The sequence below is a fragment of the Anarhichas minor genome, unplaced genomic scaffold (assembly GCF_050575085.1).
Source record: "Anarhichas minor isolate MPS153535 unplaced genomic scaffold, ASM5057508v1 ptg000012l, whole genome shotgun sequence".
NCBI classification, from domain to species: Eukaryota; Metazoa; Chordata; class Actinopteri; order Perciformes; family Anarhichadidae; genus Anarhichas; species Anarhichas minor.
Window position 1 is genome coordinate 6,769,449 of NW_027466458.1, and position 18,033 is coordinate 6,787,481.

The 18,033-nt window shown below is 43.3% G+C and overlaps 2 protein-coding genes and 1 long non-coding RNA gene across 6 annotated transcripts in view; 2 read left to right on the forward strand and 1 right to left on the reverse strand.

The window, feature by feature from the left end:
- On the forward strand, window positions 1-11,719 carry ldb1b (LIM-domain binding 1b). 3 transcript variants are annotated; one of them, XM_076090544.1, is made up of 11 exons: window positions 1-144; window positions 5,781-5,883; window positions 6,821-6,865; window positions 7,122-7,197; window positions 7,286-7,388; window positions 7,554-7,726; window positions 7,823-7,945; window positions 8,055-8,138; window positions 8,896-9,019; window positions 9,099-9,247; window positions 9,520-11,719. In XM_076090544.1, exons 1-11 carry the CDS (start codon window positions 111-113, stop codon window positions 9,748-9,750), a joined length of 1,245 nt encoding a protein of 414 aa, XP_075946659.1. In that variant the 5' UTR covers window positions 1-110; the 3' UTR covers window positions 9,751-11,719. The 3 variants fall into 3 exon arrangements, with proteins under 3 accessions (XP_075946659.1, XP_075946660.1, XP_075946661.1); XM_076090545.1 differs by lacking the exon at window positions 1-144 and adding an exon at window positions 3,079-3,425; XM_076090546.1 differs by lacking the exons at window positions 1-144; window positions 5,781-5,883 and adding an exon at window positions 5,959-6,481.
- On the reverse strand, window positions 10,085-15,945 carry LOC142948485 (uncharacterized). Of its 2 annotated transcripts, XR_012953519.1 has the most exons (3): window positions 15,764-15,945; window positions 13,708-13,835; window positions 10,085-13,112 (listed from the first exon to the last, which is right to left on the reverse strand). It is a non-coding gene; the product is annotated as an uncharacterized LOC142948485 (long non-coding RNA). The 2 variants fall into 2 exon arrangements; XR_012953518.1 differs by having other exon boundaries at window positions 13,708-15,945.
- The window catches only part of armh3 (armadillo like helical domain containing 3), a 17,378-nt gene continuing 14,382 nt past the window's right edge, over window positions 15,038-18,033 (forward strand). The window contains exons 1-5 of the mRNA XM_076090543.1: window positions 15,038-15,185; window positions 16,501-16,610; window positions 16,708-16,764; window positions 17,508-17,654; window positions 17,862-17,969. Coding sequence (XP_075946658.1) covers window positions 16,509-16,610; window positions 16,708-16,764; window positions 17,508-17,654; window positions 17,862-17,969 — 414 coding nt within the window. The 5' untranslated portion in view covers window positions 15,038-15,185; window positions 16,501-16,508. The remainder of the gene's footprint in view (window positions 15,186-16,500; window positions 16,611-16,707; window positions 16,765-17,507; window positions 17,655-17,861; window positions 17,970-18,033) is intronic.

An 18,033-nucleotide genomic window follows, 5' to 3' on the forward strand; every position in this document is an offset into this window, starting at 1 on the left:
CTGACAGTCTGGACATGGGAGATATCAGAGAGGGAGAGGCATGAAAACTGAGACCAAGTCTTTGAGTTAGATTAGCATGTAGCTGTGAAAGTGCATTTGTGGGTGACGAAATGGCGATGTCAGAACAACTTGAAACTGAGGGAGGTAAGTCTCTCTTTCTGACCTTTTCCTTGTTGTCTTTCTCAGAGCTGATTCAGCAACGACAACAAAACAGCTGAGGAAGGAATGTCTTATTGTTTTTCTTGTTGTATCTCTTGTTTTATTGATGCTCAGAGAAAAATGCGATACAAGTTTGGTCCCCTTCTTCTCTTCTTTTATTTATTTATTTATTTATTTACTTTGACAAAGGTGAATTACACAAGTTGCACTTGTAGGTTTAAGTGTAAGCTTCGTGAAAACATCACACATGGCACTACAGGGAGTTTATATTCAGCCGCTGCACGCTGCAGCCTTAATCACTTTTTGTACATGGACTTATGGCTTTAGGTGTGAATGTGTGACTGCAAGTAGGAAAATGAGGCTAGCTGGTGAAGTGACTGTTAGGCGTGTGTGTGTGTGTGTGTGTGTGTGTGTGTGTGTGTGTGTGTGTGTGTGTGTGTGCGCGTGTGTGAGAGAGTGAGAGAGAGACTCGCTGGTTGGGGTGCCCGTTGAAGATAAGGCCTGCCCTATGCCTGAGAGCAAAAGAGACAGTGTGTGTAAGCCCTTCAAGCCTTATCCTGACACACCTCCCACCCCCACCTCTTCTCCATCACCCCCCCACACATGCAGTGAGGATTAACCCCGTCATGTACCATTTCAATGGGCAAGCTTTGGAGACACACACACACACACACACAGACGCGCGCGTACACACACACACACACACTCACACAGGATTAACCCTTGTGTGTCCATTTCCATGGATGGTTCTTAGCTTCGCTCCGGTTGTGACAGCATTGACTGCTTGTGTTGCCATGGCTACAGGGGCTAGCGAATGTAAGATAGGCAAATCCACATAAGTCACCGACAACAGACACTCTAAGCTACTACTGATGACACCTCCCCCCCCGGTACTAGACACACAAAGATGCTGCCGAAAGACCGACAGGAGCCTCGTGAGCTGTGAAGTGCTCATGTCACGGGCTCACCGTGGTCAAACAAATATGCATAAACTCAGCCCGGGCATCTCTGCTGCTGGTCGGGTGAGAGACGGGCCTTGGAGCTGCTCATCCTCTCGTGTCTGGTTCTGGGAGACACTGCACTTCACCATACTCGGGGATCTCTTCCAACACGAGAGTCTGCAAAGAGGTTTCTGCTTTTTTTGCAAACGTAAGGGAGTTGTGTTCCTAGATTGCAAAGCCAGACAGAAAAGATCTGCAGATACGTCAGAATAAAGTGACACCCTCTGGTAGGAAAAAGCAGAAAAGTAAACGCAAAATCATGACACCTGCTTCAACGTCTCGGATACGTCGGAATATCAGAGGCGATGGAGAAAACGGTTTGATTACGAGACCGATAATTAAACAGTGGTGAGGAGTCCATCACTGCACGTTGGCAGATATAAGAGTGACATAATTAGGGTGGAAATGGACGTTTGGATTTATTATTATAATTTATCTTCATTTTGATTAACTTCTAAATATTGTATGATCCTTTTTCTCTTATTATTAGCTTTTATATATTTTCAGTAAAGCAAAAAAAATATATAAATACTGAGAGCAATTGGAAATTCAATGTGCACTTTTGCAATAAAGTATGAGAAAAAAATAAAATGTGCTGTGCTCACAATAATAACACCTTGTGGAACTGATCCTTGAAATGCACCAGCAGACAAAAATACATTTTTAAAAGTTGTTCCACGTCAGTCAGAGAGGAATACATATTATGTTTAATCAGAATAAGACTTACATAAACATATCTGTACGGCCTTTGTCTATTAGGTCACATTATCTGAAATTGTGCCTCTAAAATAGTTCAACTTGAACCAAAAATAATGTTTAATAACTATGTTGTCATAATATTACCCATCAGCACCAGTGTTGCGATGCACAGCAGCTTCTGGGAAACCCTGTTAACTGTTTCCACAGAGCGGCTCCCAGGAGCAGCTTAATTTGCGAATAAATCATTGATGAAACATTGTGTTTTCACTCCCTGCCTACACGGGTCGTGTATAAATCAGAACCACGTCCATGCTGTCGGCTGCAACGTCCCTAAATAATTGAGGCGGGGGAAAGCACTTTTTGTGTTTGAAAGAAAATTATTTTTAGACCTTTGATATGAGATCACCTGTCAACAATGTTAGGAGTCCAAGTCATCCTTCAGAGATGAATAATGCATGTGAAATTAGCAAATATTATGACATACACTTGCATAAATATATGAAAAACTACTGACCTAATATGACTTGTTCTTTTTATATCCCAACCTTGGCCATATGGGTGAGTCCTCGCTGGCTGTGATCTGAATATCTGATTATAATTTGAGGATTTAAGCAGATTTACAGGCCTATGGGATTCTCCTTTTGGTTTAGTGCTTCGTGTGTGTGTGTGTGTGTGGGTGTGGAGAGAGAGAGAGAGAGAGAGATATTCCCAATGGTAATGGCTTTACTGGTCTACCTTGGAGACCGTTCAGTGTGCAAACTCAAAGACACAATTAATTGTCAACAACCGAAGTATGTTATCCGCAGGTGAAATTTAATTTGTTAGATCTCAATCTACTTTTGACTGATTGGGCTGCTGCATCACATGTGTATGCATCGCCCTGCATAGACCCATCGTGTATGATTCACATGACCAGGGTCTTGTTCTGTCACTGTCTCAGTTCAGTTGTTTGCAGCAAGCGGATGTGCACTAATTAGGAAAACATGAAAACCACTTTGCAGTCAGCATGATGTTTATTTCCACACACGCTTCCACTCGGCTGCATTAGGCCAATTCTCATCTGTGTCAGTTACAAGGAAGGGATGGGATGTAGGGAGGAGGAAGGAAGGGATAAAAAAATGCTTACCAGACAACCTTCATGTGCAGTTGTGCATTAGTGGGGGGTGGGGGGAGGAAAAAGGGGGGAGAGGGCGGCTGGCGGTGCTGGGCAGAGGATAGAGGAGCAAATGCATTGCGGAGGGAGAGGAGGAGGGCCTACAGCTATTGTTCATGTCCTCCCGTGAACAAAGGGCTCATCTGGGTCCGTATGTAAACCCACAGCAGGCTTCAGCCCACTAACAAGGCCTCATGCGGGACAAAACATAACCGACTGACTCCCGCAATTTAGGCTTTATTCCGTCTCAGTCTCGCGGTTTGGGGATATTTTTCCATTGATCCTATTCAGAGGGACGTATTGTGTTGGTACGTTGCGTCCAGCGGGCCTATCCGTCTTTACGCACGGAGCGTACATACGGTCTATCATCACGGATCTGTAAACATCAATTTTCTGATTGGACTTCTTTTCAGGTAAACGGTCGCTTTTCCCCCAAACGCACACCTTGATCGCAGTGTCTATCTGCCGTAGCGGGTACGTGTGGTTCACGAGCTATTGCGGTTGTAGTTTCTGGTCTTATTTCGGTGGTTTATCGTTGAAAAGGGATTTAACGCTAAGGCGTTAGCAACACGGCTAACACTCACCAACTGTTTTCTGGCTAGCTAACGTTAGCTCGCCGTGCAGGCCTACGAGGCAGTGTTGTACACAGCCAACGTTGATGTGGTGCACGATGTCGAGGTTATTGGTTCCTGTTGCTGGTCATGGTTTGTTAAAATACGTGCTGGTTGGCATTACGCAGCGAAGTTCACTCGCGTCCTGATATCACCTGTTTAACGCGTTAGCCTGGCTAATAGCTAAGTGTTAGCATTATGCGCTTGCTGCCTCTCTAATTGCCTTTGTAACCAGACAACACGTCAAATGTGCTCCGACTGTTATGAAAGTTGTGTACTAGCGGTTACACGGATGTTGAAAATGGCATTTTAATATCGGATTCATGTCGGTTTTTGTGTTTGCTAACGTGGGATAATAGTGTAGTGTAACGTAGCTATCGTCAATATTCCGTTTGGATAGACCGCTTGTCCCCTTCTAGACACCATGGTGGCAGGAGTCCTGAACCACTACATGCTACTCTTATTCAGAAGAGACTTTGTGCTGCTCAGTGGAATTGTGTGTCTGGAGTTCAGATTAAATCGGATGTTAATGGTGTTTTTTTGGACAACCATGTTGGTCAACTTGTGAGATGTGTTGTGAGGTGGGCTGACCATCACATTAAGCCAGGAGGATACATGTGTATAATGTGTATTTGATGTACTGTGTGTCTACTTGTAAGGGAGAGAGGAACATGAATCCCAGTGGAGGAAGTGGAGTCCAGCTGATGTGATTGTGACTGCCTGTCATTAACCGCTAACAGGAGAGCAGAGGAGCTAATGGAGCTCTCAACAACTAATGGACACATAACCATCGATTATTTATTTATTTATCAAACCCATTTGTTTTCCTCTGGTGGTGCATCCACCCCACAGCCCAGCAGTGCTGCCTCACACAGTAAACAACTTGTTTTTGCACAAAGTGAAGCCACGGCTTCAAATGGACCGAGGTTATGGCCCTTTGTAGATGGTGCAAATGGTGTTTTGACGATGCTCTTCGTAGAAAACTTTTTATTTATTTGCTTCTAGTTTTTAGAAACTGTGTCCGTGTGGTTATTGTTGCAGTAGGATCCAGTGGAGACTTAGCTCCTTAAAGATAAGATGCCATTATTTAAGAGCAGATTGGTTTTGATGCTTACAATCATAACTTATGAACTTGATCGGTACCGGCGTGTATCAGTGTCCTCTGAGGTCAGTGTTGGGCTGGACTGTGGATATCTGCATGTTTGTGTTACTGTAACGTCATCAACCAAACTCCGCGAGAGCACTTTGATAATGAATCACAATGTTGGAAAAACTCACCTTTAAAAAACAAAACAAAAAAACCCTCTTCTCACAAAGTAGAGGCTGTTTTACTCTTAAATGTCTTACAAGAACATAGATTTCACATCTCTGCTGTGCTCTCAAATCCCAGTTTACTCTGCTGAAAACATCCCATTAATGCAATTAAAGTTCATCTCTCCCAGTCTGTTTATCTATACGTCTCTTTCGTACACACACACACACACACACACACATTGTCAAAGATACGTTTAATATGCAGCGACAAGACGGAGAGACATTAATGAGGCGGGGCTTCACCATGGTGACGGCGGGGGTCGTGACCCAGAGGGCGGCACGCCTGGATGGCCTTTATAGGAGAGCCGGGCAATTAGAGTAGAACAAGCGTTGGAGCAGTCTGAGAGAGAGGGATTCATCAGCTTAGTCTTTTTGGGTGGTTGTGACTAGAGTCAGCGTTGGTCTGTTTGTGCTGTTTTACAGTTATTTGTGGGGAGTAGATGGAGGCCGGCAGTAGCAGCACATTGCTCACAGGAGGCTCCCGCCTCATCGTGGTGTTTTGTGTCTTTTTTATGAAACGAGACTGGTGTATTGCCGGGGATGACCTGTGAATGTGTGCAGCCAACGGAAACTGGGCCATGCTGGCCAGTTCAGGCTGCATGTGTCTTCACCCTCGACACGATACAGTCGTTCTTTGTCGTCACTCAAACATGTAATAGCTATAATTAGAAGTACCGTGTAATCCCCAAAGATGTAACGACTAAAAAGTTTTTATCTAATTTACCATTTATTGTTATCCTGAAACACTACATCTAACTTTTCAAATAGCTTTTGAACCTTATAATATAAAAATGAAACGCACCATTCATTTTCTTTCTTCTTGTTCCCTCACCTCTCTTCCAGGCTGTTCCTCCAAGTCTTTCAAGCTGTACTCCCCCAAGGAGCCCCCCAACGGTAGCACTTTCCCCCCTTTCCACCCCGGCACTATGCTGGACAGAGACGTGGGGTGAGTTTTATGTCTGTGTGTTTTGTTTTATCTGTTCTGTGGGCGGAGCTCACAGTGTACCAGCCTTTAAACAGCTCGTATTATTACATGCCATGTTTACATAGGCTGGAGTTTAATTTCCTAAACCATATGTTGGTCAGCAAACAGTATAAAGTAGTCAAGATGCTGGCGACAACAAGCAGCAGCGCTGTATTGTTCAGGAGGTTCACAAACTTCCGGAACATTTAAGATGTTTATATATTACGTTTCAGAAGCTGCAAACTTACCAAGAAACCTGTTTCAGCGGATAGTTTGGTTGATATGAGCTGCCATGTTTTACCAGTTTGTAACCCGAGTTAATATCCATGAACAGCCCAGGTAGTGTTTGCACACTCGTACTCTGCTTTAATGGCATATCGTCACTTCCCAGGATGGAGTGCTTAATGTCATGTCAGTGTACATCACATGCTGGTAGAACTCTTCTTTTAAAACTGATTCTTGGGACTCCCCTAGGTGCATGAAAGTTTATTGCTGAAGAAGAGGTCACACTCTCCTGTCATTTGGTGAACGGTTGATCCAATTGCCCATATATGTTAGCGTAGTGTCATCTTAGCCACAGGTAAGACTCGAGTAAACACCGTGGACCTGATGTGTGAAGCTAATGTTTAATGCTAACATTGATTTCTCTTGACTTGTGTGGCTCAGTAAGGTTCGAGGGTTATACCTCTGCAGGATTGTGTGCGGTGCGTCAAAGCTTGTGTTGCAGTAAGCAAATCAGCTACAGTTAGAAATGTGAATATGTGTATCTGAGAAGTGTTATCTACGGTCTCCCCGTATCATCCGATGTGTGCCGTGTTTGGCTCGTGTCCCCGAGTCGTAAAGACAGACGAGCTCCTGAAGGAGGGCCCATTAGCGCTATAGCTGAACGTAATCATCTCTCTGTCTCTTGTCTCTCCAGTCCCACCCCGATGTATCCTCCCACGTACCTGGAGCCCGGAATCGGGTAAGACTGCATTGTGTCCCATATCGCTTAACTGGTGTGAAAATAGCAATAATGACACAAGTGAAGATAAGGTGGTGGGAAGTTGTGCTCTTATCTCACTTTTAAAAAGAGATTTTGTATTTATTCTGTGAACTAGGTAGTGAAGCTGTGAGAGCTTTAACAATACTGTGATCGGGATGATGTGCTTTTAGTCTACTCGTATCTTTCATAATACCACAAGCTAACTGTTCTCGACCCCTGTCCTGTTTTTGACCAGGAGGCACACACCATATGGCAACCAGACAGACTACAGAATATTTGAACTCAACAAACGACTACAGAACTGGACAGAGGTTCGGAGGCACCCGCATGCACACTCACAAACAAATCCAATAATAATTGCGCAGGTCACTGATTATGTTCCCCCTCTACATCCTGTAGGAGTGTGATAACCTGTGGTGGGACGCATTTACTACAGAGTTCTTTGAAGATGATGCCATGTTGACCATTACGTTCTGTCTGGAGGATGGGCCCAAACGTTACAGTAAGAAACAAAGTCACCGGAACACGTTGCCTCTCTGTTTCATACGTGTTCCGCCCCTTTATTGCAAAGTCCTACAGTCACAAACGGGCCGCGTACCGTCACTTCTACACGACTATGAATTCCTTCCCGTCTCACGCCCGTTGTGTCTTCTCTCCTCCTCTGAAGCAATTGGCCGAACGTTGATTCCAAGGTACTTCCGGAGTATATTCGAAGGCGGTGCCACTGAGCTCTACTATGTGCTGAAACATCCCAAGGAGTCCTTCCACAATAACTTTGTCTCTCTTGACTGTGATCAGTGCACCATGGTCACCCAGAATGGAAAGCCCATGTTCACACAGGTGTGTGTGTGTGTGTTTGCGTCTTTAGCTATTATTGTGTACATTACATGTAGTTCAACTCCTGCATACTCACCCGACTCCTCTGAACTGCCACAGGTGTGTGTAGAAGGCCGCTTGTACCTGGAGTTCATGTTTGACGACATGATGAGGATAAAGACGTGGCACTTCAGCATCAGACAACACCGTGAACTCATCCCCCGCAGTATACTGGCCATGCATGTGAGTGGATGCAGAGGGGAGCGGGAACGGCTGCACGTAGTTCACAGATGTGTATACAAGGACGTGTGTGAGTGTCAACGTCCTAATCCGTCCCCTTTTGATTCCTCAGGCCCAGGACCCACAGATGCTGGACCAGCTGTCCAAAAACATAACAAGATGTGGCCTGTCGAACTCCACCCTTAACTACCTCCGAGTAAGTGGAGCACACACACCATTTTCGAAGTTTTGGAATGAAGCTCCAAATGTCTTTAATCCTATTTTGTTAAATAATATTTGTGAAAAGTTGTGAATTTTGGAAACAAATACGTCTTTTTTTTGTAAATGTTTGGATCACACGAGTCTGGAGCCGTCCTACGCACCCACCTATGGAATCTATTTCTACAAATAGTGTAATACTAATTACATTAGTGTCGACCAATCATGGTTTAAAATAATAAACAGACGTGCAAAAAGATAAAGCTGCGTGCATTTGAATGTTGATTTAGAATTTGAATGTCAAAGTTATGAACAAAGCTCCAAACTATTCGTCACAGCCCTGCTTTTATTGTTGAGGCAGTGAAGGTACCGAGTAGAGAGTTTTTGCACTATGTAGTAAAGCTGAGATGGGTCTCGGGTGTATCTTGTGTTTCATTAACAAACACAGAAGGCTGCACAAGTTCAACTGGAACTGCAGGTTCAGTGTTCTTGTTTACAGACGCTGCAAAAGTCACAACCCCATGTTGGCAAATGTAAAAGAGCTGTTGAAATGATGCTCACTTGAGTCATGTTTCTCTGTTTGCTTCTTGTGTTTCATGACCAGATTTTCTGATCTCAGAACTTCAAGCTTAGAGATGAAGTCATTTACGCCGAACACCAGCTGATAATGATGGTGCTTGCTCTTTTGGGAGCACCTCCTAATGATCTCAAACACCGTGTAAACCCGTTGCCTGTCTTTCTGTTCCCTCCTCCAGCTGTGTGTGATTCTGGAGCCCATGCAGGAGCTGATGTCCAGACACAAGACGTACAGCCTCAGCCCCAGAGACTGCCTCAAGACCTGCCTCTTCCAGAAATGGCAGAGGATGGTGGCACCACCGGGTAATTGAACAACAAGCACAGATAAAGGCACGACCACATCACATATATCTGTAACTCTCCCTCCTCCCCTTCTCTGTAGCTGAGCCATCAAGACAGGCACCAAACAAAAGACGGAAGCGTAAGATGTCAGGTGGCAGCACCATCAGCGGAGGAGGAGGAACCAACAACAACAACAACAACAAAAAGAAGAGCCCAGGCAGTGGCTTCCCTCTGTCCAGCCAAGTTCCAGTGAGTACATTGCTGATATCTCGTGCCAGCACTTTGTATCGACAGAAACATTACGACTACGTTCATAGATTAACGACTGCTTCAGTTCATGGAGGGAAGTGCACATGTTACAGAACATAAAGTGCCTCTTAAGAAGTATTAAAATGGAGATTACCTGATCGTAGTCGAGGTGTGGCGGGTGGCTTTGGGATCAAACAGCTGTTGCTCCCATTGCTCCAGTCCCCACTAAAGCAACATATTGATTGATCTGCTTCTGTTTTGCATCTCCACAGGATGTGATGGTGGTCGGAGAGCCCACGCTGATGGGAGGGGAGTTTGGCGACGAAGACGAGCGCCTGATCACGCGGCTGGAGAACACGCAGTTCGACGCGGCCAACGGCATCGACGACGAGGACAGCTTCAACAACTCTCCGGCGCTCGGCTCCAACTCGCCCTGGAACAACAAGGCCCCCTCCAGCCAGGAGAGCAAGAGCGACAACCCCACCTCACAGGCATCGCAGTAGAGCCCAGAGCCCCGCAACCTCAACACAAACCCCTCTCTGCCACTCCTCAGACCCCACCCCAACCCCGACAGCCACGAGTGCAACAGCAGCAGTCCATCACATTCAGTTCACACACACACACACACATACACAGGTGGCCCGCGGGGGGCTCAGCATGTCTCAGATAATGTCACTGAGCCATTGCTGTGACTTCCCCATATTTAGGCACCGTGTCGCACCTCTGTCTCCCCTTTCCTCATCGCACACTCAAAATGTCCCATCTGCTCTCGCAAATTTTCAGTTTGGACAGCGACCGGGTAGATGTGAGCGAGGAGGCGTGGGGGGGGGGGGGGGGTGTTTAACCCAGGGGGCAGAACTGTGCACACTAAACTATCCGTACTGAAGATCACATGCAGGGAGCGGCGGGGCGGAGGGGATGGCGGCATCGGGGCTTTCGAGATGGTGGCGAGTTGCTTAGGGACCACTTGTCCACCCGTCCTCTAAATACGGCTCTCAATTCTGGTCTGCTCTGTTGAGGCACGAGTCACTCGTAATGTTTGTTAATAGAGTTTATGTGTGTGCGCGTGTGTGAAATGTGTGAGGAGCGAAAAAGAGGCAGTCCGATCTTATTTGTGGCTTTGCGGAAGCGGACGGACCAGAATTAAGAGTCCGTGTGTAAAACCATTGAAATTCACACACTAGTAGGAGCTGAAATGTGGCACTAGGGAAACATACACACACACACACGCACACACACACACACACACACAAATCAGTATAATGATTGAAGGATTTTGAGTCCTAGTGCCAGAGCCATCTCTGATTAGACTACAATGGCTGCGGTCTTTCAAACAGAGAGCATTTAAAACACACACATGCACACACACACACAGTTACACATTTTAAGAGTTTTTATACAGTATATATTTCCCTAGAATGTTTTTTAATTTGTATTAAACGCCTTCATTTCAATTGTTACTTTTTTATTTTCTACCAATACTGAAAAGCTACAGACCAAGGAGCAACACAGGACTTTTATCCCTCCCCCTCTAAGATATATGGTTTTTATCTTTTATGTTTATAAAAGAGAAATAATTTAGCGTGGATGTTTTTATTTTGTCTTTTTGTTCCTTTTTTTTATTTTTTTGGAGATTTAAATTTTTGTGTATTTGTGCTTGTATATTTAAGGTAGTAGCAAAGTTCTGTCTGACTGTAATAAGATGTATTCTTACTTAGATTTACCTAAAGCCATCCCGATCTAATGTAAAGAAACAAAAATAGGAAAAAGGAGAAAAAACACTCATGAGCCCGCCCCCTCTATCCTCCCTCCTGCTCTTTCCTCCTCCCTCCTTTTTTATAACTTGTGTAAATTAAATTACAAAACCTCCGGGGGTACAACGGCACCATGGAGAGATCATTCTACTGTTTGTCTTTTTTTGTATTTATTTTGGAAATTTTAGAAATTCACACAGTGTTTCATCTATACAGGAAGTGATTTTTCACTTAACATCACGATTTTGTGTACCGCGACTTTCAACTTGATGTCAAGTGAATGTGCTCACTGAATTTAAGCTAACCGGTGAATTTCATATTTCATCACTGGCTGAAACTGATTTCTCTCCGTTATCTGTCGTCTAAATTGCCTTCATTGGTGCAGCGTCTTTCATAACCAACAGAATGATGCCATCAATCATCCAAACATCTTCTAAAGCCAGCTTATCATTAAGTTCAGTCTTCATATTGGGTAGCGACGCTGTCTGTAAAGTCTGATTTAAAAAAAAAAAAAAAACAGCTGAAGCTCTGTTTGTTTTGTACATTTCCATTTCCTTACAGTTGATTCCAGCAACAGTTATGAGTTTGAATGGTGACTTGTACCTTTTCCAATCCCTGTAGAAAATCATTGTTTGATATATATTTTTTGATTTGGTTAGTTTCTGCCCTTGATAATTAATGTATGGTACCAATAAAAAGATACATTTTCACTTTAAAACATGTTTATGTTTTGTAATTATTGCAACGCAGCCGATAAAAAGAAGTCAGTGTTTCTGGGGTTTGTTCACTTTTAATGCTTAACTTTGACATTTTGTTATTGCTGAGTAGTGATGAGAACGTGAGAGGAACAAATGAAGTATCTGGGCTTTTTCCCCCCATTTCCTCTTTTCTCACTGACTGACGAGCAGCACGTCACCCCTCTTCAGTCGTGCTGTTGTAACCTGTCGGTGACGTTTAGCTTCAAGCTGTGCAGCAATCATGTCCTTAATGCACAGAGGCCTGCTGGTATTTAATCCCAGAGAGTGGTTAATTGCTTTCACCTGTTGGTCCAGGTGAATAGACAGCTCGAAAGAAAACATTCGGCAGGATGGAAGAGCCCCGAAGGACCCGATTGCAGAACAATGCTCCGAGGCCTCGCCTGTGGAACAGATTCTCTCATTCACTTACAATACTGCTCGCTTTGCTTTCTACTTTTAATGCTTTGTTTAAGGTAAAAAAAAAAAAAGAAGCGTATTAACAAACTTCTTAATGTCACGGTTGGTGCAGATCTAGAGTGCAACCAACAGCTCTGATTGTGGTGCAGCAAGGTGTGGCGTGTGAGCCGACTTCTCTTTTGTGCATGGCAGTAATGCTTAACTGTCTGTGCTCTCAGGACAGCTCACACGGGCTGTGGTTGATTAGGTTAGTCTGAGTGAAAATCAATGATGGCAAATGTGTTCTTTAACCTGTCTGTATCAAAAGCCTTTTATTTTCCAAAAGTTGTATGGTCATGGTGTTTGAGTTTTGTGTGTGTGTGTCCCTCTTCTATTTACAGATGTCCGGTCCGTAGAACGTGCAGCAAAGGGCCACAGAGTTTTAAATACCGGTTCTCCATGTCAAAGCCCGGCGGTTCATCCGCTGCTTTCCTCATCAGCCTGTCTCACACATGCATCCACCTGCCAACTATCGCACGTTCTCTTCAGGCATTTATTCCCTTCCCCGTGTCACACTCAACCTGCAGAGCTGTAAAGACTGTCGGCGAGGCCTCCAGCCAGCTGGAACACTGAGGGTCTCCTGGGGTTAAGGTAAAGCTGTAACAACCCGATGAAAACTCTCACCTCCGTGGAAGAGCAGACACGTCACTCTGGCTGTCATGCCACCTGACACTGCAAAGCTCTCTTGTGACTCAGCAACATTTGCGAGACAAAAAGTAAATGATATTTTTTTGTTTTTTAAGGAGTATGCATTTCATATATTTCATGGATCCAGTTCAAGTTGCTTTCTTTGCTTTCGCAGCACTTCCTCGTTGCCCTCCATGCTCTTTCTATTCCTGGGTCTCTTCTTGTTCAGTACGTATTCTTCTCTCCAATTCAAGCTGCCCACTTGTCGATTCAGCAGAAGTCCTGAGCATGCTGATGACAGCAGTTGATGTGGTTACAATAACATCAATCAGGGCCCCTTTGACACTTAAGATAAAATAACTTCATAGTGTTATGTCCTAGTACAAAAATCCATAACTCAGAAGCTGCATGCTATGACTTTGAACCATGTTAATGAGTCATCTATTAACGTTGAGCCACTGAACACATGCAGCTCTTAGACTGTCCGTTTGGCATGCTTCTCAGATAAAACTCTTAATGTTTTGCATCAACTTCAGGCAGATTTGTATTATAGCTACTGAGAACCATTCAGGCAGAATGATATTTACAGGGCTGTCTTTACGATAACGCTCCCTTAATGATACTTGTAATAGCCTGTGTTAGAATATGAGACCTAATTTACTCTCTCACAACAGTGTTTACTTAAGATCACCGTATTCGACTACAATAAACTGAGGTTTTATGGAGAATTTTATCCAAAGCTTATGATTGCTTTCCTAAATGTTGTATGAACGCTGGCAACAACAGCAATTCTTCAGGTCTAGTGCACACAAACATGATTAAGCATGCAACTGTACAAATCCATCAGGACAAATTGGATGAGGATTATTTATACTGAGGAATGTACCATTATGTCTTTGCTGGGAGGTCTCTATCTGATGTTGGTTACACTCCATCCATCGACTTCTGCTTATCCGGAGCCGGGTCACGGGGGCAGCAGGCTTAGGAGGGTATTCCAGAGGGTAGCCTGTTGCACTAGATTTTACAGGAGTGTACTATCTGTCAGAGGTCACTAATAGACATGGTTTTCTCTAAAGTGCTAAGTAACACTGATATTGCCACATTGCTCATCCTCTATGCTCCTTAATCCTGAGCTTCTGGCAAAAAAAAATCACAACTATAAGCAAATCTTTAAGCTAAAGAGAAGTTCAACCTTCCTTTTGAATGTGTTTGTATGTTCAGACAGTTGGAGTGTAACTTTGTCTACCTGCCTTTCTGTGTGTGTGTGTGTCAGTTAATGTTCTCTTTCACCTCTCAACTGATGTTTTTCTCTTCTACTGCTCATTATATTCTGATTTTTTTATTTTTTCCCCCCTCCTCTCCTCCTATGTCTAATGACGCGGTAAAAGCGGAGCTCGTCTCATTTAGTCCGGAAATTGAGGCGCTCCATGTAGTCTTTACCAGAAATACAGCACTCTTGATGGTAAAGTTAATTTACCAAGGAACTCATGAGGTCAAAGCATGGAAGCATCAAGTGTTGCTTTAAATTGGAGACAAAGCTATTTTCCAATTTATTATCTTGGTGCAGAGAAACGGGTCTACCAGAGGAGGTTAGACTCTTTTTCTCATCAACAATCTGTTGTAGTTCAAAAGCAGTTATTTTGCATCTTGTCTAATTTCCTCTGTGTGGTTGATCAGGAAGCAAACTGCCATTAAAATACTGTAATTGGTGCAAATATGAATGTTTGAGATGAAATGGAGATAGTGTCGTATCGACGATGACATACCTTAGCTAGAGACCATAATCATAACAGAAAAAGAAATGTAAAGCCTGTATGGTTCAAATGTAGAGCTTTCATACCAAAAGTCTCATCAAATATGAATATATTGTCATTTTCATTTAATTTACACTGCTCTTCAACATGCAAACATGAATGTTTGTGTCTCTGTTTCTCCCTGCTTTAAAAAAAATCAAGAGCAATTTCTTATTTTTTGACAAATTAAATAACTTGCAATTAATTCATTATTTTTTTTTGCAGTATCTGTTAAAGTAAGGTTGCCCAGGTTTAGTTTTTTCTTTCCTCTCAAAAGTTGAGCAGTGTTTTTACCTGTATATTTTTATTTGTTTATTAATTTACTGGCCTATGCATGTGTGGTCTGAATGACATTACAGAATCCGAAAATATTATTTATGCCCACTAAAGATATGTTTCCTTAGTTTATTAAATAGTGGCTCTGCTGTCAAACCTTACAGAAGCAGAATGTGTGGGCACTAAGACCCTGAAGACCAGCAGGAGGAGGCTAATGATAGCAGTATGCTAGCACAAGCTAGTGTTGTCACAAGGATTCATGAGCTAGCTTTTTAATTTTAATACTTTAATTGAGGTAAGAACAAACCACACCACTGACTAAGCTGTACCTACCTAAATAATGTAACACTTCAATGTTGCCAACAGTCGCACCCTGACATTAAATAGCTAACGCTAAATCAATGTATCCACCCTAGTCTGTCAGGTATTAACCTAGCTAGCTAGATGTAGCGTTAGCTTTAGCTGTGAAATCTGAACATATTAGTAGATTCACATGAGTGACCTCACTGATAATAAACTAAATGTTCATCGAGTGTCGACTGGACAACAAAACCTGCTTGTTTGCAAAACCACGTCGCTGTTAGTCGTTAATTAATGTAGATTAGATGGGCGAGTTAGCTAATAGTAGCTAACGAGCTGCCAACATAACTTGCACTCAGGTTAGCAAACCCAGCTAACATATATCCTGTGCCATCAATTAACGTTATAGCAAATATCAGATGACATTTCTTCGCTAATTTAAAATGTCTTAAGCTAATATGCGTGAGCTACGCGGATTACGTAGACGTTACTTGTAACATGCTACTTTGCCGACCTAGCTAACCTAAACGCTAGCTAACGTAAGACCTAGCTAGCTAACGTTAACTTATTTACCGGTATGTCACTGACTGACATCTTTGACTTCACCAGTCGACTCAATGCTGTGTCGTTAACGTTACTAGAACAGCTTCCAGGCACACTGCTTCTCTGTCACTCTGAACAGAGTGAGATGGTACAGCAGCCATTAACGCTAACTTTGATATAGTTAACGTTGTGCCTCTGGTGACGAGGTAGGTTGTGAAGTAATGACTGGTACGTCGGACAGTGTGCAGCCCACTGGAGTAACGTTAGAGACTGTAGTGGTTATGAGTAAGCACGCATACATTAATTGATCCCACTAACAAGTATTGCCCTAATCATCTGGCTGATGTATTTCTTCATAATGATGAAAATGGGCACTGTAGTTTACTTTACTTTTGTAAATAGCGCTAGTGTGCACCAAGCCTCTGGCTCAAAATAGTTCAGGACAAACACACAATGTACTCCTGTTTTGAGTAGCATTTGCTACTACAGTACCCAGCTGTTTTAGTCAAATATTTAGCAGTGTTTAAACATGAAACTATATAATTGTGACAGGTTTTAGGAAAGAATGGGCATGAGACTTTAAACCACAGGCTGGGGAAGTCGGAGAGTACCGAGAGAGAGAGGATATAATTTCATTGTTGGTTTTGGTTTATTGAGTGTAACATACATATGTTAAATATACAGAATAGAATAAAAATGTGGTGATTCACACCATTTATTTTTGAACATCCTTGATGTACTTCCTCATCGAGCCTCTGTTTCCTCAGACTTAGTCATGTCTCAGGTGGAGAAGAAGGCGGGGCTGCTGAGGAGGTCGTCATCCTCTAAGAAACCCTTGAAAGAGAAGGTGGTGCTGATGTATGATGAGATTTTTGCGGTGAGTATCACGATAGCAGAGTGTCAGTGATGGAAAGTAAAGGAATACAATTGTGCGCAAGTGTTAACAAAAGTCCTGTCTCTTCCTTTTGATTTAGAAAGAAGACCCAGCAAAAAACAACTCTCGCTTCTGGGATGAGCTGTTTCTTATGAAGGTAACGTGAAAGAGAAAAACACTTAAAAAGATCAGCTTGTTGAGTAGAAATGCAAATTGTCAAAAAAGGACAAAGGTATCAGTACAGTTAACTGAGACATACAGATAATATCAGTAATGCAGTCTTCAAAAATAGAAATGGAAATGATCATTTGTAATATATGTGCAAAAACCTGTTCATATAGAGGGGCAAGCCCTAATAACGTCCTAATCATCCTCCACTCTTATACACGTGCACTAACACAAACTATCTTCTCCTCACTCAATGTTTTTGTACTTTTAGTTATTTATATCTGACAGTTTTCTTTGGCGGTCGGCAATGTTTTTTTGGATGAGGCGAAGGTTTGGAAATTACAATGCTGTTTGTCTGCCTGCGTGCGAAGACAGACTCATCAAAGTGACGGATGGCGGCTCCGTACAGTTCATTGTTTCTGAGTACAGAGCGAACCGCCCTCAAATAATACGTTGTGGGGAGTAGAAGGAGATGTTGGGCTACAGGGCTGTGTTTAAGTGTAAACGTATATCTCTCTGCCTCCCTACCTGTCTTTCATTTATTAGTCATTCTCTCCACTTTTTTTTTTATTACGTCTCACTTTCCGTCTTTGTCTTTCTGTTCCCCATAAAGGCAGTACAATAGAGGGGCACGCCCTAATAACGTCCTAATCATCCTCCACTCTTATACACGTGCACTAACACAAACTATCTTCTCCTCACTCAATGTTTTTGTACGTCACCATGTTTCAGGTGAACCTGGAGTACCTAGAGTCCAAGTTGGAGAGCATAGATGGGGAGGAGGTTCAGCGGATCCAGGACAACATCAACTCTCTGTTCCACCACTGTGTTCAGGCTCTGGGAGAGGAGCACCAGATCAAAGTGGTCAATGCCCTACAGGTAACTAAAGCTCCATCTACAGGCTACATCGCACGTGTTGCAATCACATCAGTAACACCTGAAGCATGTAACTGTAATCAAATTATCTCAGCTTATCAGCTTCATGGATTTAGTTTTGTGTTGCCACTGTAGCGCCAAAAAAGATGCGTTGATGTGAAAACATGAATCGCAGTATTAACACCTGTGCTCGTCTGCGTCTCTCCCCAGACACTCTGTGCACTTTTCAGGGGAGTTCACCAGAAGAACAAGTCTGCGTCTGGCTTTGACATCATCAACATGCTCATGGGCTTTGACAAGGCTGAGCAAAGGATGAAGGTGGGTGGAAAAAGACCCCATTGAGAGGTGAAAGAAAGGAGTGAAAGTATTGATTGGTGTTCAT